The 26,818-nt window shown below is 42.8% G+C and overlaps 1 protein-coding gene across 14 annotated transcripts in view; it reads left to right on the top strand.

The window, feature by feature from the left end:
• The window catches only part of LOC139273211 (cAMP-regulated phosphoprotein 21-like), a 705,332-nt gene that overhangs the window by 532,611 nt on the left and 145,903 nt on the right, over positions 1-26,818 (top strand). For 9 of the 14 annotated variants that reach the window (XM_070889897.1, XM_070889855.1, XM_070889872.1 and 6 more), the window contains 6 exons: positions 1,237-1,315; positions 6,020-6,079; positions 18,828-18,968; positions 19,878-19,986; positions 20,206-20,325; positions 23,640-23,677. In XM_070889897.1, the coding sequence (XP_070745998.1) occupies positions 1,237-1,315; positions 6,020-6,079; positions 18,828-18,968; positions 19,878-19,986; positions 20,206-20,325; positions 23,640-23,677 (547 nt within the window). Of the gene's footprint in view, positions 1-1,236; positions 1,316-5,578; positions 5,672-6,019; positions 6,080-18,827; positions 18,969-19,877; positions 19,987-20,205; positions 20,326-23,639; positions 23,678-26,818 lie in introns of those variants that run through there. The other 5 variants (XM_070889888.1, XM_070889882.1, XM_070889915.1 and 2 more) reach the window with 3 other exon arrangements.

Genomic DNA, 26,818 nt, shown 5'->3' with positions numbered 1-26,818 from the left:
AGGACAGATTAATACATTTTATTTTGTGGTCAGGCTTCCATAATGCCTCTGATCTGGGTTGTCTTGCGTTAAACCCACAGTCTTACGATGCAGGAAATACAGTAGCAAGGGAAATTAATTCACAATATGGCAATGTTGGAACAGAAATTGCTGGAAAAATAATGGTGAGTTCACTGCAGCCACCATTATTAGTGCGTAAAAACCCCCCAGCAATTTGTGACGAAGAAGAGATATGCCATGAGTTGCGAATCACCACAAATTATTGGATGATTTCTGCCACTCCGTCGTTAGCCTCGCAAAAATTGAAACTTGCCATCAGCCTCCCCATTGACATTCATTGAGAGGCAAGTAATTACTGGATTTGTATTGTAAATACAAATTAATCTCGCCGCAGCCATTTAGAGTCATTAATATGGTCCTTATGATGTGATTTATGGTCCTAATATGAACTTCGACCTTGGAGACCCAGAAAGGGAACAATGCAACTGTGCAGTCTCACTCCCACTGGGAATAAATTGTTCCTGGAGGTTTTTTAACATTTTAGATGTTTTTCCTTGCTTTTCCTTTCTGTCTTTTTTTCTTCTCTCTCTCTCAATCCACTCTTTCTTTCCCTCTATTTCTTTTTCTGTATTAATTTGACTCTAATTCACTCTATTTCCTTCTGTTGTTCGCTCTATTCCTCAAGACTTAAATTTTATTGGACTGTGAGGTAGACCATTGGATCAGTCGTTCAGTAGGTTCCAGATGTCTGGTTGATGTCACCAAGCCATTATTAATTTGCAATTCCAGCAATTTGCAGCGGAACAATAATGTGCTCTGAAGGAAGAGGTAAAAAAATCACATTCACGGCACTCGCCGCGAGATGCACCACTCCAGCAGTTTCTGGGCCATTGTAACTTCCATGGAATATGCACATAAATGTGCTGCTCCATTTTGTTAATTGCTCATGTTTTAAAGTCTTTGCTTCCCCTTAACCTAGCATCCATACAATCTGAATTGCTTAAGATATTTTTGAGTGAATTGGTTCAGAGTGATTCAAAACTGATGCATGCTGCTTTAGGGTTTAGTCTGAGTTATGATCCTTCAACTCTATTTTACCAACTTAAGGATGAGTTGTGAAGTTCTCTATCTTCAACTCAAATGGTCCACATCAAACCAACATTTAATTTATAAATTGGAAAACTAGATTAAAAGTATAATGAATGCCTTTGTTGAAAATGTGTTTTTATATTGCAGATTGCAGTCAAGAGTATACAGACTCCACAGGGATAGATTTGCATGAATTTCTTATTAATACATTAAAAAATAATCCCAGGTAGGTACCTCCATGTTTAAAGGGATAACTGTATCCACTAAACATTTTTTTACAGTATTTAAGTATTCTATATTCTAAAACTTTGTATCATCAAACTATATTATGAATTACCAAAATATATCTCCTATTAAAAATATCAGCGATGAAACAACAGGTTTAATTTGCATTTAGGTGTATCATGGAACTGGAATAGGGATAATTTTAACCTCCAAAGAGGGGTGGGTTTGGATCGGGTGGGAGGATAAAATGTTAAAAATCTAAAACAGGACCCGACTTCAAAACTGCCCATTTTCAGTTTTAATGGAGAAAGGACGAGGGGTGGGTGATCAATCCACTCTCAGGAGGTGGGTCAGTCATTAAAACCTTTTAAGGAGGCTGTATGCTTCCATTTTTACAGGATTTCTATGTTTAACCCATGTTGGCCAGGTTTCCTGGGCCTCGGGAAACCCGGCAGTTAAAAGGAGGCAAGAAGAGTTGGATCCATCAGGTAAGTGTGTGTACAGCACTGCTTATGGGCCAGGAGGAGCAGGAGTGTTCCCACCCGGCCCAAAATTTAACTCTAAACATCTATTTTCCCCTCCCCCATCTCCACGATCTCCCTGTGATCTCCGCCAATCCCCACATGGTCTTCCCCGACACCTCCAACCACCCAGTGGCCTCCGGGATCTCTACCCCCAACAAATACGAAACTTGCCTGATCCTCGGCTGCAGCCTTTTTCTGGAGAACTTCCAAGCCTATCAATTAGGATGGCTTCCGGTCGGAAAATCTGTATTTAAAAAAAAAATAAACACACACACAGTTACAATTCCATGGTGTTTGGGGAAACCTGCCCTTCTGGGTTTCCCGACCATAACTCCTTCCCCCCTCCCTCTCCGAAACCACACCCCAGAGAATATGGGGGCCAATGTGTGTTTAGTATTGAGAAAATTAAGAAAAATGCTGTTTAATTTTTAACTCCCAAAATTAGGCATCATTGTTGGATAAATGCAGCATCGGTTGTAACAAAAATGTAATTCCAACAAAAGAAACTACCATAAAAATACAAAATACTGGAAATGCATAGCAGGTCAATTAGCAAATGTAAGGAGAAAAGAAAGGTTAACATTTTGGGTATATACCCATCTTTTGGCAAATAAACTGTCAGGAAATAAGAAGGAAAAAGATTCAGGGCACCCAAGGGAAAGGGTTAGGGAACTATTTGCTGGCGAATCAACAGATTTGAACAGTATTATCCTTTTCAATAGTTATGTAGTCCAGTAACTTCCTTACCCATAATTTCCGCTTAATAGTTTTCTCGTGACATCATTGCTTCTATTATTGTGAGTTGCATAACTTTATATGATTGTGACATCAATGATAAAATGTAAATGTTTCTATCTATAACTTAAATATACAAATTGCTGGAAAGAAATTACTACACAATTAAAAAAGGTCAACTTAAAAGAACCACTGTCATCATCAGCGACTTTACTTCTGCAACCTGAGTTTGAATTTAGCCCATACAAAAGAAGTAAGGTTCTTTCCCAATGAGAGCTGTCAGTGGATCTCAAAACAATTGAGATCAGCTCCATACTTAAAGCTCCAGGGTGTCATTCTGATGAATGTTTTCCCTCTGACTGCCATTCAAAATATGAAAACTTTTGTGTGCATTTGTTGCTGAATGCTATACATCACTTTCTAATGGAATGTTTTCATGGTTTTGGGGAGAGTCCAGGGGATGCAGACTTGAATGCGTATGGCAAACATCTGGCTTAACCTTTCATTGCCAGATCTGGCTGGACCACATAAACCACGACCGGGTCCTGCTCTCCTCTGCCAAAACTGTTCACTATTCCACGATCATCCTAGAATGCAAAGATAACCCCCGGCTTCTCTTCACTGAAATCCATCTTCTTGATTCCCCTTCCCTGCCTCTTCCACCCTCACCTGTGTGGGGCTCATGGACTTCTTTTCACAAAGGTTAAGACCACCCGTTCAGCGCCCTCTGCCGCTTCCCTCCCTTCCCCTAGCACACCAGGCAATATTCCCCATAGGATCTCCCCTGCCCTAGTCCTGAACTCGCATCTTTCTCTAGTTGCCTTCCATCTTCCATCATACCTTCTCCGAGCAGATCTTGTCAATGGGACCCACTTCCTGCTCCCCAGACTCTAACCCATCTGACTACTAACAACCCAACTTTCCTTCCTGGCCCCCATGTTAGCTGATGTTAAAGTTTCCCTCTCCTTAAGTACTGTCCCTCCCCCCGCCCCCCCGTCCCTTCAAATTTGACATCATCCTGGCCGCCCATTTAAATGACATGATGAACAGGAATTTCTTCTCTGAGAGTTGGAATTCTCTGCCCCAGAGAGCTGTGGAGGGGCTAGGTCATTGAATATATTTAAGGCGGAGATAGACAGATTTTTGAGAGATAAGGGAATAAAGGGTTATGGGGAGCAGGCAGGGAAGTGGAGCTGAATCCATGATCAGATCAGCTATGATTTTATTAAATGGCGGAGCAGGCTCGAGGGAGCCAAATGGCCTACTCCTGCTCTTATTTCTTATGTTCCTATGACATGTTGTCACGTCCCAAATCCTTGCCCAACTTTCTTGCAATTCGATGTTTGAATCCCTCCAGTCAGGTTTCCGCCCCGCCACTGTACTGAAATGGCCCTCATCAAAGACACAAATAACATCCTGTGTGACTGTGACCATAGTAAATTATCCCTCCTCATACTTCTTGATCTTTCTGCAGCCTTTGATATGGTTGACCACACCATCCTCCTCCAACGCCTATCCTCCGCCGTCCAACTGTGTGTCCGCGCCTGTTTCCATTCTTAGCTATCCAGTCGTAGATAGAGAATCACCTGCAATGACTTCTCTTCCCACTCCCACATCGTTGCCCAAGTCCCCCAAGGATCTATCCTTGACCCCCCCCCCTCCTATTTATCATCTGCATTCTGCCCCTCGGCGACATCATCTGCAAACACAATGTCAGATTCTACATGTACGCCGACGACACTCAGCTTTACCTCACAATCAACTCTCTCAACTCCACCACTATCTCTGATTTGTCACCTTGCTTGTCCGACATCCAGTACTGGATGAGCAGAACTCTCCACCAATGAAATATTGGGAAGACCGAAGCCATTGTCTTTGGTCACGCCACAAAACTCCATTCCCTCGCCATCGTCTTCATCCTTCTCCCTGGCTACTGTCTTGAGGCTAATCCAGACCATTTGCACATTTGACACCAAGATGAGTTTCCGACCACCTATCCACTTCATCATTAAGACTGCTAACTCCCACCTCCATAACGTCGTCTGACTCTGCCCCTGCCTCAGCTCATTTGATTCTGAAGGTCTCATCCATGCCTTTCTTACCTCTAGACTTGATTATTCCAATGCTCTCCTGGCCGACCTCCCATCTTCTACCCTCCATAAACTGAAGCTCATCCAAAACTCTTCTGCCCGTGTCCTAATTCATGCCAAGTTCCGTTCATCCATCACCCCTTTGCTCATTGACCTACATCGGTTCCTGATCTGGCAACGCCTCTTTTAAAAAAATTCTCAACCTTGTTTTCAAATTCCTCCATTGCCTCGCCCCTCACTATTTCTGTAACCTCCTCCAGCCCTACAAACCTTAGATCTCTGTGCTCTCCAAATTTAGCCTCTTGTGCATCCCCGATTTTAATTGCTCCACCATTGGCGGACTTGCCTAGACCCTAAGCTCTGGAATTCCCTCCCTAAACCCCTCTGCCTCTCTACTCCTCTCTCCTCCTTTAAGATGCTCCTTAAAACCTACCTCTTTGACCAAGATTTAAATCATCTGTCCTGATATCCCCTTATGTGGCTCATTGTCAAATTTTATTTGATAACGCTCTTGTGTAAGCGCCTTGGGACATTTTACTATGTTAAAGACGCTATATAAATACAAGTTGTTGTTGTAGAGATGGGGGAGAATCTTGAAGACCAATCTGACCCTATAAAGCGACCTTTTTTTGAGTCAGTCCAGAGTATGGAGAATTACACAGGCCAATCCCCCTAGCTGAACGATGTATGTGTGGGAAATTGGAAAGATAACAGGTTTTTTAAAAAAAAGTGATTTTAAAAAGTAATTTAAAAAAAACATAATATCGTCATGATGGATACTACTCTTATTTTCAGTTGATAATTCAACTTCTGTAAGGAATTTCCTGTATATCATTTTGACATCTTTTGTTCTTGGAAAGACAGATTGTCCAAGAAAAGACTAAAACATAAGTATTGAAGAGCAATTCGTATGACCCAATGAACACGCATAGTTTTGGTTGAATGATGCCTCTTACTGGCACTGGATTTGTTTAAGCAAAATGGAGCAGTTTTAAACAACCTAGTCAGGTATGAAAATTCACATTAAGATAGATTCAATAAAGGTAGCCTGAGGTAGTATAGTACTGATCCTTCTGTGCTACTGAGTGTTGAGAGGTTGGCGCTCACTCTCGATTTTCCCATGCACTGAGATCTCAGTGTTAGCCAGCAACCAATGGAAGGCGACAACTATCTGAGGATGAGTCAGACTTATAGCAGTTCAAGAACTTCCTTGGCAGAGACCTGCGAGCAAGTAGCCTGCTCATTCTATTAGTTGGGAATTGATGTGTTGGGGTGTGCCGAACAACTGAGATCAAAGTAGGGGAAAGTATTCATTTAATGTTTATATTTATATTGACACAATGTTTATCATTTCAGAGACAGAATGATGCTATTAAAAATGGAACAGGAACTAATAGATTTTATCAGTGATAACAAGTAAGTTATTACCTTTATATCAGTTGCTTTAAACAGAAGCATGTTAGATGAGGTTTATTTTAGTTTAGATGTTTATTTTATTAACTGCTCATGTAAAGTCATGTAATTTACTACAATTTTTAGATAATGCTTAAATAGTTGTAGTATTTAAGTGAATTTTATTAACTGGAGGTTCACATAGGTATTAAATTCCATTAACACTGAGTATTGAAGGAGACATGCAGGAAAGGGAAGAATAAGATTCAATATTTTTATTCCGATGGGGTACTTTTTGTTCAAATATTCTGTTTTATACTGAAAAGGATATATTGATTAAAAGCTTTGTTTTATTATATCTCATGAAGCATGATTGATAACATCCACTCTTCCGACTCCAGCTTCTTTTAGAAGTAAGCATCTTTGGATCCTCACAGTGACTCAGTGAGCAATTAAAAAAAAACGTTGTGCTCTGTGAACCACTGGTTGAATCATAGAATGATTCAGCACAGAAGGAAGCCGCCATGCTTGTGCAGGCACTTTGAAAGGTCTATCCAATTAGTCCGACTCCCCTGTTACTGTCTTGCTCACTGCTTACTATATTTCCAAGTTTCATGTCATCTGCAAACTTTTGAAATTATGCCCTGTATATCTAAGTCATTAATATATATCAAAAAGAGTAGTGGTTCTAATACCACCCCCTGGGGGACACCACTGTACGATTCCTTCCAGTCTGAAAAACAATCATTCACCACGACTCTCTATTTTCTGTCATTTCTGTCATCTACATTTCGTACCCACGCAGCCACTGCCCCTTTAATCCCATGGGCTTCAATTTTGATGACAAGTCTATTATGTGGTACTTTATCAAATGCCTTTTCAAAGTCCATATACATATCAATCGCACCACCATCATCAACCCTCTCCGTTACTTCATCAAAGAACTCAATTAAGTTAGTCAAACCTGATTTACCATTAACAAATCCATGCTGGCTGTCATTTATTAACCTATATTTTTCCAAGTGACAATTAATGTTGTCTCTGATAAATGTCTGTGACAGTTTCCCCAAAATTGATGATGGGCTGACCGGCCTGTAGTTTCTGGGTTTATCCCGCTCCCTTTTTTGAAGAGGGGTGTAATATTTGCAATCCTCTTGTCCTCTGGCACTGCTCCCATACCAAGGAGAAATGTAAGATTGTGACCAGAGCCTCCGCTATCTCTACCATTGCTTTCCCCAGCAGCTTAGGATTCATGCCATCCGGTTCGGCATCTTTTCTACTTTGAGCACTGCCAACCTTTTAAGTAGCTCTTTATTTTTACCCTATCCAATTTCTCTACTACCTCCTCTTTTACTATGACATTGGCAGCATCCTCTTTTTTGAAGACAGATGTGAAATACTAGTTATTATCTCAGCCATGCCCTCTTCTCCACAGGAAGATCTTCTTTTGGACCCTAATTGATCCCACCCTTCCTTTGATTACCCTTTTACTATTTATATGTTTATAAAAGATTTTTCGGTTCCCTTTGTTTTCTGCTAATCTATTCTCATACACTCTCTGCCCTTTTTATTTCCTTTTTAAGTTCTCTTCTGTATTCAACTTGGTTCTCTACTGTGTTATGAGCCTGATATTTATCATAAGCCTCCTTTCTCTATATCTTTTAGTCTTCCAGGATGCACTTCCTTCCCCCCTCCTGGGAATGTGTCTAGTCTATGTCCGAACCCACTCCTCTTTGCTCATTTACTGTTTTACCTGCCGATCTTTGATCGCACAGGAAATTCCAGGCTATTATTTCCATTGTATACTAGAGGTCACCAAATAATGGGAAGGAGATAGTGGAGCAAATTTTCAGACAAATTTCTGAAGAATGCAAGGACTTTAGAGGAGTGATAATGGGGGATTTCAATTACCCTAATATAGACTGGGAAATTGATAGTGCCAGATCCTTTCAACTCACTGAAATCAGTCCTCCTCCAGTTCAGTATTTGCACATTTGATTTTTCCTTCCCCCCCCCCCCCTTCACCCCATAACTACTCTGAATCTAATGATCTTGTGATCACTGTTTTCCAAATGCTCCCCCACTGAAACAATGCTCCACTTGCCCCACACAAATCCCAGAACCAGATCCAACACTACTTTCTTCCTTGTGCTGGAAAAACACAGATCAAGAAAGTTCTCTTGGACACATTTCATGAATTTCTCCCCCTATTGGCCCTTTACACTATCAATTTCCCAGTCTATATTAGGGTAATTGAAATCCCCCATTATCACTCCTCTAAAGTCCTTGCATTCTTCAGAAATTTGCCTGAAAATTTGCTCCACTATCTCCTTCCCATTATTTGGTGACCTCTAGTATACAATGGAAATAATAGCCTGGAATTTCCTGTGCGATACCGCCGTATTGCGGCAGAAACAATGGGAAAATGGGGCAGAGAAGCCAACTGTCGCATCCCTACCCTGACCTAAATCTTCCTCCTGCCCCAGCAGGGAATGCCAACGGGAATCATTTCAACACTCTGCTGCTTGTAAATGATGACAGGGACATCAGCCGAAGACCAGCTGATTTCCCTGCCTTCCACTGCTAATCCTGCTAACCCCAGGAACCACCAGGAGACAGATGATTAATTTCTCACTTGGCTACCTCTCTCTTCCATCAAGTCTCCAAATGCCAACCTTTTTAGGCCTGTTTGCATACCCATGTGCCCTCATCTCTAGTGGGACAGAACTTGTGCATGGATTGTGATAAAGGACTTTGGAATATTGGCTGATAAATATGGTTATGTGAGAATGAATATAGAAACATAGGGCCCAAGTTTACACACGCGCCTAGAACGGCGCAGTCCCAACCTGGACGCCCGTTATTCACGCCACAAAGTGCGCCTAAAAAAATCCTCCGTATTCTCCACCTACCTGCAGGTCCTCTGGCCCTCGGCGCAGCCAGCACGAGCTGTGGGGGTGCAGAGCCAGGTCCCTGCGCTGAAAACAGTGCCGGGACCTCTGCACATGCGCTCTACAGTGGGCACGCAAGTGCAGTAGCTCCAGGCGCCCGAAGCACGCAGCCCCTAGCCCTGGCCGAATGGCCTCACTGGGGCTACGTGAATAAGGCTCCTCCCACGGCCAGCTCCTGCTTCCCCCCGACCAGACCTGACACCCGTTTCCCCCCCCCCCCCCCCCCCCGCCCCTGCCTCCGGACCCGACCCGCGCTCCTGCTCCCGCTCCCCCGCCCCCCCGACTGGACCCGACCCGCGCTCCTGCTCCTGCTCCCGCTCCCCCGACTGGACCCGACCCGACCCACGCTCCTGCTCCCGCCCCCCCGACTGGACCCGACCCGACCTCCTGCTCCCGCTCCCCCCTCCCCCTCCCGGAACCGACCTGACCTCCCCCTCCCCGACCTGACCTTCCCCTCCCCGACCTGACCTCCCCCTCCCCCCTCTCTCTCTCCCTCCCCCCCCTCTCTCTCTCCCTCCCCCCCTCTCTCTCTCTCCCTCCCCCCCCTCTCTCTCTCCCTCCCCCCCTCTCTCTCTCCCTCCCCCCCTCTCTCTCTCTCTCCCTCCCCCCCCTCTCTCCCTCCCCCCCTCTCTCTCTCTCTCCCCCTCTCTCTCTCTCTCTCTCCCTCTCCCTCTCTCTCTCTCTCTCCCTCCCCCCCTCTCTCTCTCTCCCTCCCCCCCCTCTCTCTCTCTCTCTCTCCCTCCCCCCCTCTCTCTCTCTCTCTCCCTCCCCCCTCTCTCTCCCTCCCTCCCCCCTCCCTCTCCCCCCTCCCCCTCTCTCTCTCTCTCTCTCCCCCCTCTCTCTCTCTCCCTCCCCCCCCTCTCTCTCCCTCCCCCTCCCTCTCCCTCCCGCCCCCCTCCCTCTCCTCCCTCTCCCCCCTCCCCCCCTCCCTCTCTCTCCCCCCTCCCCCCCCTCTCTCTCCCTCGCTCCCTCTCTCTCCCTCCCTGTCTCTCCCCCTCCCTCTCTCTCCCTCCCCCCGACCCGAACCGAACCTACCCGACCCGACCCAACCCGACGCCACCTACCTGTAAATCTGGTGCTGGGGACGAGCCCTGCCCGAAGTCTCGGGCCGGGCCGTTCAGCCTTCGGTCTCGAAAGGCCTGCCTGAAGCACTTTCACACAGGTAGGAAGGTGGTTTATTTAATCTTTTCTTTGCTTATAAATGTTTATTCAGGTTGGATTTATTTGTATAATATTTGTATAAGTATAACTAAGGATTTATTATAGAATTTAATGAGTTCCCTTCCCCCCCCCCCTCCCCCCCACCTCGTTCTGGACGCCTAATTTGTAACCTGCGCCTGATTTTTTAATGTGTAGAACAGGTTTTTTCAGTTCTACAAAAATCTTCACTGGCTCCATTCTACTTTAGTTTGGAGTACGTTTTCACTGTGGAAACTTTGAAATCAGGCGTCAGTGGCCGGACACGCCCCCTTTTGAAGAAAAATTTCTGTTCCGAAGTAGAACTGTTCTTCCTGACTAGAACTGCAGAAAAAAAAATGTGGAGAATTGCGATTTCTAAGATAGTCCGTTCTCCACCAGTTGCTCCTAAAAATCAGGCGCAAATCATGTGGAAACTTGGGCCCATAGAAACATAGAAATTAGGTGCAGGAGCAGGCCATTCGGCCCTTCGAGCCTGCACCACCATTCAATAAGATCCTGGCTGATCATTCAACCTCAGTACCCCTTTCCTGCTTTCTCTTCATACCCCTTGATCCTTTTGGCCGTAAGGGCCATATCTAACTCCCTTTTGAATATATCTAACGAACTGGTCTCAACAGCTCCCTGCAGTAGGTAATTCCACAGATTAACCACTCTGAGTGAAGAAGTTTCTCCTCATCTTGGTCCTAAATGGCTTACCTCTTATTCTTAGACTGTGACCTCTGGTTCTGGAATTCCCCCGCAATGGGGACATTCTTCCTGCCTCTAACCTGTCCAATCCTGTCAGAATTTTATATGTTTCTATGCGATCCCCTCTCATTCTTCTGAACTCCAGTTAATACAAGCCCAGTTGATCCAGTCTCTCCTCATATGTCAGTCCTGCCATCCTGGGAATCAGTCTGGTGAACCTTTGCTGTACTCTCTCAATAGCAAGAATGACCTTCCTTAGATTAGGAGACCAAAACTGAACATAATATTCCAGGTGTGGCCTCACCAAGGTTCTGTACAAACTGCAGTAAGACATTCCTGCTCCTGTACTCAAATCCTCTAGCTATGAAGGCCAACATGCCATTTGCCTTCTTCACTGCCTGCTGTACCTGCATGCCAACCTTCAATGACTGATGTACCATGACACCCAGGTCTTGTTGCACCTCCCCTTTTCCTAATCTGTCATCATTCAGATAATATTCTGTATTCCTGTTTTTACCACCAAAGTGGATAACCTCACATTTATCCACATTATACTGCATCTGCCATGCATTTGCCTACTTACCTAACCTGTCCAAGTCACCCTGCAGCCTCTTAGCATCCTCCTTACAGCTCACACTGCCACCCAGCTTAGTGTCATCTGCAAATTTGGTGATATTACATTTAATCCCTTCATCTAAATCATGGATGTATATTGTAAATAGCTGGGGTCCCAGCACTGAACCCTGCGGCACCCTACTGATCACTGCCTGTCATTCTGAAAAAGACCCATTTATTCCGACTCTCTGCTTCCTGTCTGCCAACCAGTTCTCTATCCACGTCAATACATTACCCCATATATGTCATCACAATATATGTCAGTTGTAACTTGACTAGTCTGTGGGACAGCTCTTCCAACTTTAGCACTAAGCCCCAGATGTTAGTGAGAAGGACTTTGCAGAGCTAACATGGCTGAGATTACCTGAGTCATGTCCTGATATAGTGCCTGAGTTATTGTCAATAGGTCCGCCCTCGTGTTTCATAGCAATTTATTTACTGAATGGCCACTTCATAGGTCATTAAGCGGCAGCCATGAAGTCCAGGCCAGACCAGGTGATTCCCTTCTGTGTAGGACATTAGTGAACATATTGGTATTTTAGAATGATCCAGTTGCTTTCATGGTTATTTTTCCTGGCCTTCAAATTATCAGATGCATTGAATTTACCTTCATTGTGGAGTTTGAACTCTGATTCTGGGTTCCAATACCATAACCACACAATTTCAATAATCACTCCTGCCAGAGTCCTGTTTCTCTTTCAGATGCCTGGGACTTGAGTTCATGGGCTTTCCCACAGTTAACATTGTTCACCTATCCTAAATTAAGATGCTCAATCAGTTGGCCAACTACAATTTGTAAAATGTACCAGTGTTGCTCTGTGCACTGCAGCTCCCTTCTGAGGTTAATGAATACCACCACATTTAGTATCTGGGAGAGATGCGTAACGCACTCAGGCTTTTTTATGTTTGACAAAAGGTGCCATGACTTGCTGTGAGTAATTCTTATTCCGCTCCTAGTCCTCTGCCAAAGCTATGGTGAAAGAGAGGGAAACTGTTTCGGAAATTTCACTCCAGTATAACTTGAACATAGCTTGCAATATATAATAGAGTTTGAATACACTCATGCTAGATATAATGCATAACACATCCTGTTAATCCAACTTTAACCCCAGGAAATATCTCAGTTGTTTGACCTGAGCCTGAGGAACACTCCTGCCAACTTCAGGCTCAGACCTTGCTGCTCCCAGTTACCAGAAAACTGGCCACTGTCCAGCCCTGCTTCTACTTGGGCCTCGTGTCCCATTTATCTTTGTTTCAGCTCCCATTGTGCCCAATTGCTTCACTCCATGGCCTAATATTACATTACTCATCTGACTGCTTTGCTTCTCTTCCTGCGCCCCATTTCCCATCTGGCTGCTCCACTCCCATATGCATCATAGAACCATACAATAGCACAGCACAGAAGGAGGCCAATCGGTCCATCGAGTTTGCACCAACTCTTTTCCAGTAATCCAGATAGTTTCACTCCCATGCTCTTTCCCTATAACCCTGCAGTTTTTTTCTCCTTCAAATATTTATCTAATTCCCTTTGAAAGCTACTATTGAATCTGTATCCACCACCCTATTAGGCAGTGCATTCCAAATCCTAACCACTTGTTGCGTAAAAAAAGTTTTCCCTTATGTTGTCTCTGGTTCTTTTGCCAATCACCTTAAATCTGCACCCTCTCACTATCGACCCTTCAACCATTGGAAACAGAGTAAATAAAGAGAAACTATCTAAATCCTTCATGATTTTAAACACCACTATCAAATCTCCTCTTAGCCTTCTCTGCTCCAAGAAGAACAACCCCAGCTTCTCTAGTCTCTCCACATAACTGTATTCCCTCATCCCTGAAACCATTCTACTAAATCTCTTTTCTCCAAAGCCTTTGTGTCCTTCCTAAAGTGTGGTGCCCACAATTGGACACAATACTCCAGCTGGGGCCGAACTAATGTTTTATAATGGTTTAGCATAACTTCCTGGCTTTTGTAGTCTCTGTCTCTATTTATAAAGCCCACGATCCCACATGCTTTATTAACTGCTTTGTTAACCTGTCCTGCCACTTCAGAAATTTGTGCACAAGCACCCCCAGGTTCTCTGTTCTTGCACCCCCTTTAAATTTATATCATTTAGAGTCCATGACCTCTCATTCTTCCTACCAAAATGTATCACCTCACAATTTTCTGCGTTTAGTTTGATCTGTCATGTGCCCGCTCATTCCATCAACCTGTCTAGGTCTTCGTGAAGTCTATTAGTATCTTCCTCACTGTTTATTACACTTCCAACAAGCCGAGTATGTGGTACTCTAGCAAAGCCTTTTGAAAGTTCATATATACAATATCAACTGCACTGTCCTCATTATCGCATCAAAAAACTCAATCAAACATGATTTTCCCTTAACACATACATGCTGGCTCTCCTTTATTAGTCTATGCTTGGCCAAGTGGCTGTTAATTTTCTCACGGAAAATTGTTTCTAAAAGTTTCCCCGCCACCAACGTTAAGCTGACTGGTCTGTAATTGTCAGGCTTATCCTTCTCCCCTTTTTTGAACAAGGGTGTAACAGTTGCAATCCTCTTGTCCCTTGGCACTACCCCAGTATCTAAGGAGGATTGAAAGATTGTGGCCAGCACCTCCACGATTTCTACCCTTATTTCCTTCAGTAACCAAGGATGCATCCCATCCGGACTGGGTGACCAATGCATTTTAATTACCGCCAGCTTGTCTAGTACTTCCTCTTTATCCATTCTTATCTCATCCAGTATCCCAGCAACCTCCTTGTTTACCATAGCTTTGGCAAAGTCCTCTTCCTTGGTAATCACCGATGCAAAGTACCCATTTCATACCTCAGCCACGCCTTCTGCCTCCACCAATAGATCTCCATTTTGGTCCCTAATTGGCTCCACCAATCCTTTGACTATCCTTTTACTGTTAACATGCCTATAGAAGACCTTGGGATTTACCTATGTTAGCCGCCAATCTATTCTCATACTTTTGCTTTGCCCCTCTTATTTCCTTGTTCACTTCTCCTCTGTACTTGTTATATTCAGCCTGATTCTCCCTTGTATTGTCAAGCTGATATCTGTCATATGCCCCCTTTTTCTGCTTCATCCTACTCTCCAACTCCTTCGTCATCCCAGGAGCTCTGGCTTTAGTTGGCCTCTCTTTTCATCCTTGTAGGAATGTTCCTAGATTGTACTTGGACCATCTCTTTAACGGCTGCCTATTGCGCCATTGCACTTTTGCCTGCTAGTCGTTGACTCCAATTTACCTGGGCGAGGTCCCTCCTTAATTTGCTGAAATTAATCCTCCTCGGGTTAAGTATTTTTATTCTAGATTATTAAGATTAAACCGACATTGTTGACGGTTCTCTCTCCTCGGACACTGTCCCCCTCTCCTTCAAATCTGCGGTGATCACCCCTTCTCAAAAAAAAACAACCCCTGACCCCACTGTGCTTGCAAGCTACTATCCCATCTCAAATTGACAAATTTGCTGGAATTCTTTGAGGATGTAACGAACAGGGTGGATAAAGGGGAACCAGTGGATGTGGTGTATTTGGACTTCCAGAAGGCATTTGACAAGGTGCCACATAAAAGGTTACTGCACAAGATAAAAGTTCACGGAGTTGGGGGTAATATATTAACATGGATAGAGGATTGGCTAACTATCAGAAAACAGAGAGTCAGGATAAATGGTTCATTCTTGGGTTGGCAATCAGTAATTAGTGGGGTGCCGCAGGGATCAGTGCTAGGACCCCAACTATTTACAATCTATATTAACGACTTGGAAGAAAGGACTGAGTGTAATGTAGCCAAGTTTGCTGATGATACAAAGATGGAAGGAAAAGCAATGTGTGAGGACACAAAAAATCTGCAAAAGGACATAAACAGGCTAAGTGAGTGGGCAAAAATTTGGCAGATGGAGTATAATATTGGAAAGTGTGAGGTCATGCACTTTGTCAGAAAAAAATCGAAGAGCAAGTTATTATTTAAATGGAGAAAGATTGTAAAGTGCTGCAGTACAGCGGGACCTGGTGGTACTTATGCATGAAACACAAAAGGATAGTATGCAGGTACAGCAAGTGATCAGGAAGGCCAATGGAATCTTGGCCTTTATTGCAAAGGGGATGGAGTATAAAATCAGGGAAGTCTTACTACAGTTATACAGGGTATTGGTGAGGCTGCACCTGGAATACTGCATGTAGTTTTGGTTTCCATATTTACGAAAGGATATACTTGCTTTGGAGGCAGTTCAGAAAAGGTTCACTCGGTTGATTCCGGAGATGAGAAGGTTGACTTATGAGGAAAGGTTGAGTAGGTTGGGTCTCTACTCATTGGAATTCAGAAGAATGAGAAGTGATCTTATCGAAACGTATAAGATTATGAGGGGGTTTGACAAGGTGGATGCAGAGAGGATGTTTCCACTGATAGGGGAGACTAGAACTAGAGGGCATAATCTTAGAATAAGGGGCTGCCCATTTAAAACTGAGATGAGGAGAAATTTCTTCTGAGGGTTGTGAATCTGTGGAACTCGCTGCCTCAGAGAGCTGTGGAAGCTGGGACATTGAATAAATTTAAGACAGAAATAGACAGTTTCTTAAACAATAAGGGAATAAGGGGTTATGGGGAGCGGGCAGGGAAGTGGACCTGAGTTCATGATCGGATCAGCCATGATCGTATTATGTATCTCCAACCATCCTTTCCTCTCCAAAGTCCTTGAACGTGTTGTCATCTCCCAAATCCATGACTATCTTTCCTGGAACTCCATGTTTGAATCCCTTCAATCTGGTTTTCGTCCCTGTCACAGTACCGAAATGGCTCTCATCAAAGTCACAAATGACATCTTTTGTGACTGTGACAAAGGTAAACTATCCCTCCTCGTTCTCGTGGACCTGTCTGCAGCCTTTCACCCAGTTGACCATTCCATCCTCCTCCGACGCCTCTCCACCATCGTCCAGCTGGGTGTGACTACACTCGCCTGCTTCCATTCTTATCTATCTAATCGTAGCCAGAAAATCTCCTGCAATGGATTCCCTTCCCACTCCCGCATTGTTACCTCTGGTGTTCCCCAAGGATCTATCCTTGGCCCCCTCTTATTTCTCATCTATATGCTGCCTCTTGGCGACACCATCCGAAAACACAGCGTCAGTTTCCACATATATGCTGACTGTGCCCAGCTCTACCTCTCCACCACTTCTCTCGACCTCTCCATGTTCTCTAAATTGTCAGACTGCTTGTCCGACATCTAGTACTGGATGAGCAGAAATTTTCTACAATTAAATATTAGGAAGACTAAAGCCATTGTCTTTGGTCCCCACCACAAATTGTGTTCCCTAGCCACTGACTCTGTGCCTCTCCCTAGCCTCTATCTGAGGCTAAACCAGACTGTTCGCAACCTAGGCGTCATATTTGACCCTGAAATGAGCTTCCGGCCACATATCCGCGGCATAACTAAAACCGCCTATTTCCACCTCCGTAACATTGCCCACCTCCGTCCCTGCCTCAGCTCTTCTGCTGCTGAAACCCTTATCCATGCCTTTGTTACCTCCAGACTTGACTACTCCAATGCACTCTTGGCTGGCCTCCCATATTCTACATTACATTAACTTGAGGTCATCCAAAACTCAGCAGCCTGTGCACTATCTCGCACCAAGTCCCGATCACCCATCACGCCAGTGTTCACTAACCTACATTGGCTCCCGGTTAAGCAATGCCTCGATTTCAAAATTCTCATCCTTGTTTACAAATCCCTCCATGGCCTCGCCCCTCCCTATCTCTGTAATCTCTTTCAGCCTCACAACCCCACGAGATGTCTGTGCTCCTCAAATTCTGCCCTCTTGAACATCCCTGATTATAACTGCTCAACCATTAGTGGCCGTGCCTTCAGCTGCTTGGGCCCTCAGCTCTAGAACTCCCTCCCTAAACCTCTCCGTCTCTCTTTCCTCATTTAAGATGCTCCTTAGAATCTTCCTCTTTAAGTAAGCTTTTGGTCATCTGCTGTGATTTCTTCTTTTGTGGTCAAATTTATCTGTTTTGTCTTATAACACTGCTGTGAAGCACCTAGGGATGTTTTACTACATTGAAGGTGCTATATAAATAAAAGTTCTTGTTGTCAATTTCTCCTTGTCCTGCTCCATAACTAATCTAAACCTTACGATACTATTCCTGAGATGCTCACCAACTGTGTGGTGATATTTCCACTTGACCTACTTCATTCCCCAGGACTAGATCCAGCAATGCCTCCTTCCTCATTGGGCAGGTAACATACTGATCAAGAAAATTCTTCTGAACATACTTCAGAAATTCCTCCCCTTCTCTGGCTTTAACACAATCACTGCCGCATTCAATATTGGAGTAGTTGACGTCTCCTATTATCACTACTCTATAGTTCTTGCACCTCTCAGTAATTTCTTTGCAAATCTGTTCCTCCATATCCATCCCAATATTTGGTGGCCTATAAAGAACACCAACTAACGTAATAGCTCCTTTATTGTTCCTGAACTCCAACCAAATAGATTCTGCCTTTGATCCCTTAAAGACATTCTCTCTTTCTAGCACTGTAATATTTTCCTTAATCAAAACTGCTACCCCTCCTCCTTTTTTTCCTGCCCCATCTTTCCTGAGTACCTTGTACCCTGGAATATTTACAATCCAATCCTCCCTTTTTTGAGCCAGGTCTCAGTTATCGCCTCTACATTATATTCCCACGTTACTATTTGCACCTGCAGCTCACCAACCTTATTAACCACACTTTGTGCATTTACACACATGCATTCCAAATCTAACTTAGACTTTTTGTATTTTCCATGATCCCACCTAATTCTGCATTATTTCTAGCAAACTGTCTCTCCCAGTCCTCTGTGCACCTTATTTCTACTTTTTAATACTACTTCCTAGTGAATGTTTAAACCCACCTCACAGCACTAGTTAACTTGCCCGCAAGAATATTGGTCCCAGCTGTGTTCAGGTGTACCTTGAACGGGTCCCTCCAGCCACAGAACTGGTTCCAATGTCCCAGGAATCTGAAGCCCTTCCTCCTCCACCATGTCTCTAGCCACATATTAACCTGCCATATCTTCCTATTTCTACTCTCACTAGTGCTTGGCACTGGGAGTAATCCAGATCTTTGAGGTTCTGCTTTTTAACTTCCTCCCTAGCTCCTTAAACTATGACTGCAGGACCTCAACCCTCTTGCTCCCTGTGTGATTGGTTCCGACATGGACTATGACTTCTGCCTCTTCCCCTTTCCCCCAGGTTCAGCACGAGAGATCCACTATTTTCAAGTACGTCTATGACTAGTGTCAGGTCCTGAAGCATTCTCTTTATTTCTCTCCTTCTAGCAATCACTATAAGAAATTCCCTCCAATGTCATCTTATCATCGGATGTTGGTCCACAGAGTAGCAGCTTATTTTGGAATGGATCATAATGTAGATCAAACTGGAAAATCTGTTATAATCAACAAAACTAGCAATACTAGAATGTAAGTATCGATTATCCTTAATGTTGATTCTCTTTCAGACATGGGGCTAGATTTTAGTTTTTTGGCAAAAACTAGTTTTTCGCCAAAATTACCATTTTCGCTGCGCTACCGTTTTTAGGCCGAACTTTTAGCCTTTACATCTGCGCCAGTGGTAAAGTCGGCATTGGACGAGGATTCACGGCGCAAACCGCAAGTTTCGGCAACTTTAATCCAGGGCTGGTCGCGCTGAGAGAGAGACCTTGGGAGGGGGAAAACAAAAAAGAAATTGCAAAAAACATTCAAAAAACATTCACAAAAACCTTACCTACTAAGTCGCTGAAAAAGAATTAAAAAATAAAAACTTTAACTTACCTTTTTTTGCAGGTCTTCATACTTACCACTGCTGGCAGGGCTGCACCAACAGGTTTGACCCTGTCGGTATTCTGGGTGCAGCGTACGGGTCCGGAGAGAGCCGAAAGTACGACGGTAACGCAATCCGCAGCATTGCACGTCGATTCACGTCGATGCTCCTCTCCCTGGTGGTACATGGAAGCACCGCCACAAAAAGGTGCCCAAAGATCCCGCCGACTGGGTTTTTGCTGCGGAGAGTCAAATCGCGGCGAAAACCCGGTCGCAAAGTTGACCAAAATCCATGGTCTTCTATGTTATGTGAATCTCTTTTACTGTTCATTTTCACACCGGATTCTGTTACAGCACCCAGTCTAGCACAATAATCTAGTCTGTGGTCGTTTACAGTTTGTCCCTTCCTGCTACAGCCTATGCATTATCCACAGGCTCAACACCCATCACAGCCCTGCAAAATCCCAATACAGATCAGTAATTACAGACTTTTATGTGTTGGTGGTGCAAGAAAATAATCTGAAGAAAACTGATTTGATTACATTTCTGTGTTTTTATATATGCCAACAGACCAGAGCAAAGATTCTGCGAGCATATAAAAGATGAGAAGAATGACGACTCCCAGAAAAGATTTATTTTAAAACGAGATAATTCTAGTATGGATAAAGAAGACAATCAGGTACAAAATACCGTGTGATGCTTGGGAATAAAACTTTTCCTGATAATATCCAGCAGCAAATCTATTCAATTTTTAATCCGCTCAGTCAGTTAACCTTTTATACATATCCCAGCAGTAATGTGTGTACTTTAACTAATCTGCTAAAACCTCAACTAATTCAATTGGATGGGATTTTAAATAGGTTTATGTGTAAATGAACAGTATTTCATATCCTTTCAGGAAATGTTTATCTTGCAGCAAAATAGGATTCATCCATTTAGAGATGATAGAAGAAGTAAATCAATTGAGGAGAGAGAAGAGGAATATCAACGAGTAAGAGAGAGAATTTTTGCACAAGATGTAAGTAATTTCTCTGCTAGCCTCGTACCCCATTTACACGGGGATATCAAATTGAGTTCGGATTCATTGATCTGAACTGAATTTGGCCTCCCTAACGTTTGCACTCACCTCTACCCTGATCCAGTACATGTGTCTGAACAGGATTAAATTAAATTACCTGTCTGAGGGATGTGCTGGCTTATTGGGCAGAACAAGAGTTCAGCAGGGATTTGGATCAGACTGCTCACACCAGACTGATTCAGATCCTTTGCTGCTGTGCTGGATTTAAACCAGTGTCGAGGGGGGTGAGAGATTTTATATCAGGGCAAATAAATTACTATCATTTAATTGTTGAACAAAAACAGCTGTAAATTCAAAATTATTTCAAATTTACAGCTGTAGTGTAAACGGGGCTTTAGACAGGCTAAAGTCATAACTAGATAAAGCAAATGTGGCTAATATTCCAAATAAATAGGTCATAAATAAAGTTCTATATTACACATCCCGTTAATGCATTCCAAAATTCTAATTGATAAACACATAATAAAAATAACTGAAGACAGTTTACTAAATAGTTGGGATTAGAAGTTATCTAATGCTATTCAGCTTAAGTAAAGTTTTAAATTCGTGTAATTCGACAAGAGGTTTTAATGTGGACTACATTAGTGGACTACAAAAAGTGATTTGTACTCTATACTATAAAAAAATGTCAAGAATGCTTTCAATCATATGTAAAAGCCATTTATCTGTCATCAGCTAATATATTTCAATGCAAGGAATCATTAGCAAATATTAAGCAGATGGTAAATAAGTTAAAACACAGAATTTAATTTATAATCAATCATAAACCCATGCAGCACTTTGAATGAGGGAATTAGACAGCGCTTCTACTGAAAAATAAAAACGAATTTTTCTGTTATAAGTAAGAAAATTGGTACTTATTTGTATAACATTTTCTATACATCTTTCAGTTTAATTCTATGTTCTTTTATGTATTTTATTGCCAAATCTACAGGTTTGCATACTAAAGTTAGTCTTGAAACTGAGTGCTAAAGGATATATATTTAAAATAAAGATGTAAAAGGCTGGGCATACACAGCAGACCTTGTTGGTATGTGAAAAGAGCAAAGACGGGTTAATGTCTAAGGCTGGAACCTTTCATTCTCACAAGGCATCTCAACCCTAAACCTTTTGCCAGCCTTTCCTATTTTCAGATGCTCACAATCTTGCTGTGTTTTCTGTTTTTCCAGCATTTAGTTTTTCTTTTCTCATCTCTATAGATTATTTGGCAGTGAAAAAGGAAGGTTCATTATTTGAGGGGTTTAAATATCCATCGTAACTATCATTTAACTGTTTTTTGCAATTTGCTTCCTCCTCCTCTTATTGCACTGACTTCTGCTGCAGTAAAGTTCCAGGGAATTGGGAATCCTTGAGTACCTCACTTAAGTGGCAATTCATCATGAGCCTAGACAATGAGTGTTGGCAGGTGACTGCACCATGGGGAACATCACCATCGATTTTGTCCTCCACCGATATCCACAGTGCTTTACAGCGGGGGTCACTAAATAGTGACCAGGAACAGGAACCCTGGTTGATTTTCTCTCCCTTGTTCAAAGGCACTGAGACTAGTTGTAATGCCCCTTCTGTCATGACAGCTGACTGAAGACAGACCAGAAATCAAACCTTGGACCTTCTGGTCTGTCCGGTTTAGCTATTCACTGCCTTTACTGATTGAGCTATCAGGGCACTCAGACCATGTATCTTTCAAACATTTAAAATTAATCATTGTTCCTAACCCCAAGCATAAATTGTGTTCAACTGATAATCTGTACAAATGTGCAACATTGCAATTAGTGGAACAACTAAATACATAGGAAAATAACTTTTGTGATGTGAATCTTAGTTTCGTTATTTTAATTAAATTGCTGCATTCGTTTGTTCCTTTTCATGTATGTTACAGAGATGAGCTTAAACATGTTCCCGCTGCAATGTTTCTTGTTTCTCCCTCTATCCCCATTATTCCTCCCTTTTTATGGCTGTATTCTGTTATCACTGTGTGCGGAAAAGCATTTCTGTAGTGTAATTCTGGAGTGTGTATATGTTTTAAGCAAGTTGGAGACATCACCATGATGCAGATTTGAAATCTTTTTGTTCCTGTTTAAGAGTGACACCATGAATTTATTAAAAGAAGCACAGTTAAATCGAAATCTATTTTGATCTGCCTTATGAACTCTTTTGGCATTTAGCGGAGTAAGAGTAAATTTTGCAAGGCAAGGCTCCTCACACAGAGGAATGATGCAGAGGCCAGTGCACCCAACGCTCAGCAATTCTGATTTTCTAGGCATTCATTTTAATGACTTGAAAATTGAGAGCACCGTGAATCAGCCAGACCAACCTCCAGTCCCGATCCTCTAATTCCTCGCTCCTACTGATTGAGGCTCCACGGCAGGAGCAGAGCCTTGCAAAATTTACCCTGTTGATTGAGGTAGCAATTTTTTTTTAATTCAGCAGTTTGTTTTATTGCAATATTTATTACTTGAGTCTTGCCATTGCCACTCCTTTTGAAAGTCAGTTGCAAAATGTTAGGATTTTTAAGATCCCTTTGATCAATTGATTTTAGTATTTTTGTTTAAAATGAGAGCTGATGACATCATGATGGATACTTCCTTGGATAAGTTATTGAGCCCAACTATGTGAGAGGGCTCAATAACTATCAACAAAGACGGTCATTAACCTGGTCCTTCACAATCAGCTATGTATGCCAACTTGATATCCGTACCCTGTTGAAATAGTAACTTTATAAACCAGTATCCTTTATGAAGCCATGAGCATAATGTGATTAAACAAAACAGTTTAAATATAAAGACAAATAGGCAAAAAAACACATTTTTCCTAATGTTTATTTAAACACAGAAAGGGCCCTTGTGGTTAATCTGCTATAATATTTTTCTATCCTTTCCGATCCCTCCTTCATAATGGAGGACAGGTTGTTCTAGACGGGCTATCTAATAAACAGTTACTGTCAATCATACTGGTATGCTTCAATGGTCCAGTCCATTTGCCCAATCTGTTTGCAGATGGGGTATGCTTTACCATAAAATGATCTGAAAAATGGCCATTTAGACAAGACAGGATTTTGAACCCGTGTGGTTTATGGATTGAAGTCCAGTGCTAAACTGGTAGAGGTACCAGAGTGTTCTCCTGAGAAATGTTTGAAAAATTGATAACCAAACATTGGTCTACAAAATGCTACTGAACTATTTTCTGGAGCGTTCAGCTGGAATGAAAGAATATGCAGCTAGTTAGAAATTGAAATGTTCCATTTTTCTTTGCAGTCCCCTTGTTCCCAGGACAGCCTGTATGTGGAAAACAGGTAGGCAATTATTCAATCTCATTAAATAGTGAACAATAAGATGTAGGCTGGTTATCAAGGACTAATATCAAATGTCACTTAGCTGTTCAGCCAGTGAAAATTTCTGACAGTGGGGGGCATATTAACTGCCAGCAAGTTTCCAGCGGGAAAATGCTGGTATCAATTAGATTCCTGTCCGCCCGTGGCAGTATAAGGCCACAGCAGTTTTATTCACCGGGTCCCATTAACATGCTGCCGACTCAGAACAGCCAGGAAGTGGGTGGGAGGGAACTGCCATCCTCCAGACAATTGGGTCGCCTGCCAGCATTCAGATAAGTGTGGGGTGGATGGGGGGAGGTCAGGGAAGCAGAGGCCTAAGCTTTACTTGTGGTGCCCAGCGAAGCACCTCTGCTCCTCCTGGCCCCACAAAGAAGAGTTTTTAAAAAAAACTTAACTGAAGGGCCTTTTCAGCTTCCCGATCCGCTTCATGATGGCCTTCACCTGGTGGGAAAGCCACAGCAGCTATCCCGCTCCGGCCGAAGTTAGACTGGCTCTTGGGGCCTGATGACATAATTGAACCTCGATTAACATATGTTAATTAACCTCCCTCCCTGGCTTTGGGTAGAGGCTTAGCTGCTTGTCCAGAAGCCCCTGTTAAAATTGGAAATGGCAGGATCTAGTTGTAGTGTATCCACTGATCTTAATACCAAGTTGTGAAAGCATGCTACACTTTTGTTGTTAAATCCATGCTATTAGATTAGTTGTGGAGTTTAACAAGACTTCAAGGTTTTCATTAGTTTGCAGCTTTTATTCTACTGTTGTTTGCATAACTTGTAATTATATAACAGGACCCCCACATTCCTTACTTTTCTTTTAAAAATGTCAATTTAACATGCCCAATACGTTATTCTATTGAACAAATGTTATAATTAGCACCTAGATTCCCTGTTCCTGCTAGTTCTGTATTCCCTCACCTTGTCTCCATCTGACGTGGAGTAGTGACATCAGACTGGGAATGGGATCAGACTGCAGGAGGAATATTCGTCCTTTATTTTCCTCCTCCTTCTCTAAATGTGTTCCTTCTCCTTCCCCCCACCCCTCTCCCCGCCAGTTGATTCCATAGCACTCATATTTCTCTGATCTATAACCTTCTGCCAATAATGTCACCCTTTGAGCTGTGTACAAAGTAGTGCATGACAGCAACCTGGAATGATTTGTATACTATATGTAAGATAAAAACAGAAAATGCTGGAAATACAGAGCAAGTCAGGCAGCATCTGTGGAGAGAGAAATAGAGTTAACGTATCAGGCCAAAGACCCTTTTTCAGAACTGAAAAAAGTTAGAGATATAACAGGTTTTAAGCAAATGCAGGGACAGGGAAAGAGGGGTGGGGAAGAAAGAACAAAAGGAAAGATCTATGATAGGATGGAAGGCAGGAGAGATTAAATAACAAAAGGAATGATGGTGCAGGGCGAAAGGAGATGGTAATGGGACAAGTAAAGAAACAAAAGATGGGTCTAGAGGAGGTGTAAATGGGAACAGCAGAATCATCAACAGCTGCCATCCAGAAAAATAGGTACAGAGGTTATGATTTGAAATTGTTGAACTCAGTGTTGAGTCCGGAAGGCTGTAAAGTGCCGAATCAAAAACTGAGGTGCTGTTCCTCGAGCTTGCATTGAGCTTCATTGGGACAGTGTAGGAGGCTGAGAACAGAGAGGTCCGAGTGGGAGCAGAGCGGAGAATTAAACTGACAGGCGACCAGAAGCTCATGGTCATGCTTATGAACTGAACAGAGGTGTTCCGCAAAGTGGTCAACCAATCTACAAATCCCAATGTAGAGGAGACCACAACGTGAGTAGCGAATGTAGTATGCTAAATTAAGAGAAGTACAAGTAAATCGCTGTTTCACCTGGAAGGAGTGTTTGAGGACCTGGACAGTGGGAAGGAAGGAGGTAAAAGGGCAGAAATTGGATCTCTTGCGCTTTAAAAAAAATTTGTTTGTGAGATGTGGGCGTCGCTTGCAAGGCCCATCCTTAATTGTCTTTAAGAAGATGGTGGTGAGTCACCACCTTGAATCGCTGCAGTCCGTGTGTTGAAGGTACTCCCACAGCGCTGTTAGGGAGGTGTTATATTTTCAGGAACTCACAGAAATGCACACAGCCTTAAGATGGCAGAACATACCGAAACTCACCAGACAGGTGACCTGTTCCCTTTCTTATAAACAACACTGGCTGCAGTGCCACAGGAGTCCACAGATGGAGCTATATATATTACACTTTTCCCCCCTTAATGAAGAAGTCATTATAACAAAATAATCATCATACATAACTTGCATGGTTATACATAACAAAAGATATGGACTTATTTTTCCATCTTTACAAATCATGCTGAACCACTTGTTTTCTGTTTCGAAGAAGATACCTTCGCTCTCGAACAGAACCTTCCAAACATGGTGTTGAATTTAAACTCATTGGAGGCTGACCGTGAGGAAAGTTTTCCTCCAAGGGATGCCCTTGATTTCCATTTGAACTCTCTCTAACTTCAGACTGTTTCTCTGCCTGACTCTGACTCAGATTTATATTCTGACTTTCTCTTGGATTTTTTTCTAGTACATTGGATGTAAGATATGCTTCTTGGGCATCAAAACTATCTGATGAGTCAGAAATAATTGAATCATTGCCACCTTCAACTACTTTCACATCTATAGGTAAAATATGACCAATGTGAACAAACCTAACCATGATCAAAAATCTTGACCAAATATGTGCGAGGACCACATATCTTGACCACTCTTCCTGGTAACCACTTTAACCATTTATGGTGATGGTTCTTCACTCTCACCTTCTGATTTAATTTCACACTTCTCTCTTTAACTCTACCTCTATCATGATTCTCTTTCTGTCTTAATTGTCTCTCTTCTACGGACTGTGCCAAGTTTGGTTTTAACAACAAGAATCTGGTTCGTGGCTGTCGTTTGAGAAACAACTCTGCTGGTGTTCTACCAGTAGTTGTGTGAGGAGTATTATGATACATAATTAGAAAATTAGCCAATTTGTGGTCCAATGACAACTGTCGTTTCTTTGGATTTGGATCCAACATCTGTTTGATGAGGGCACGTTTTACAATTTGTACAGTGTGCTCTGCTGCACCATTTGAAGCAG

The sequence above is a fragment of the Pristiophorus japonicus genome, chromosome 1, assembly GCF_044704955.1.
Source record: "Pristiophorus japonicus isolate sPriJap1 chromosome 1, sPriJap1.hap1, whole genome shotgun sequence".
Classification (NCBI taxonomy): Eukaryota; Metazoa; Chordata; class Chondrichthyes; family Pristiophoridae; genus Pristiophorus; species Pristiophorus japonicus.
This window is presented reverse-complemented; position numbering and strand designations above follow the sequence as displayed.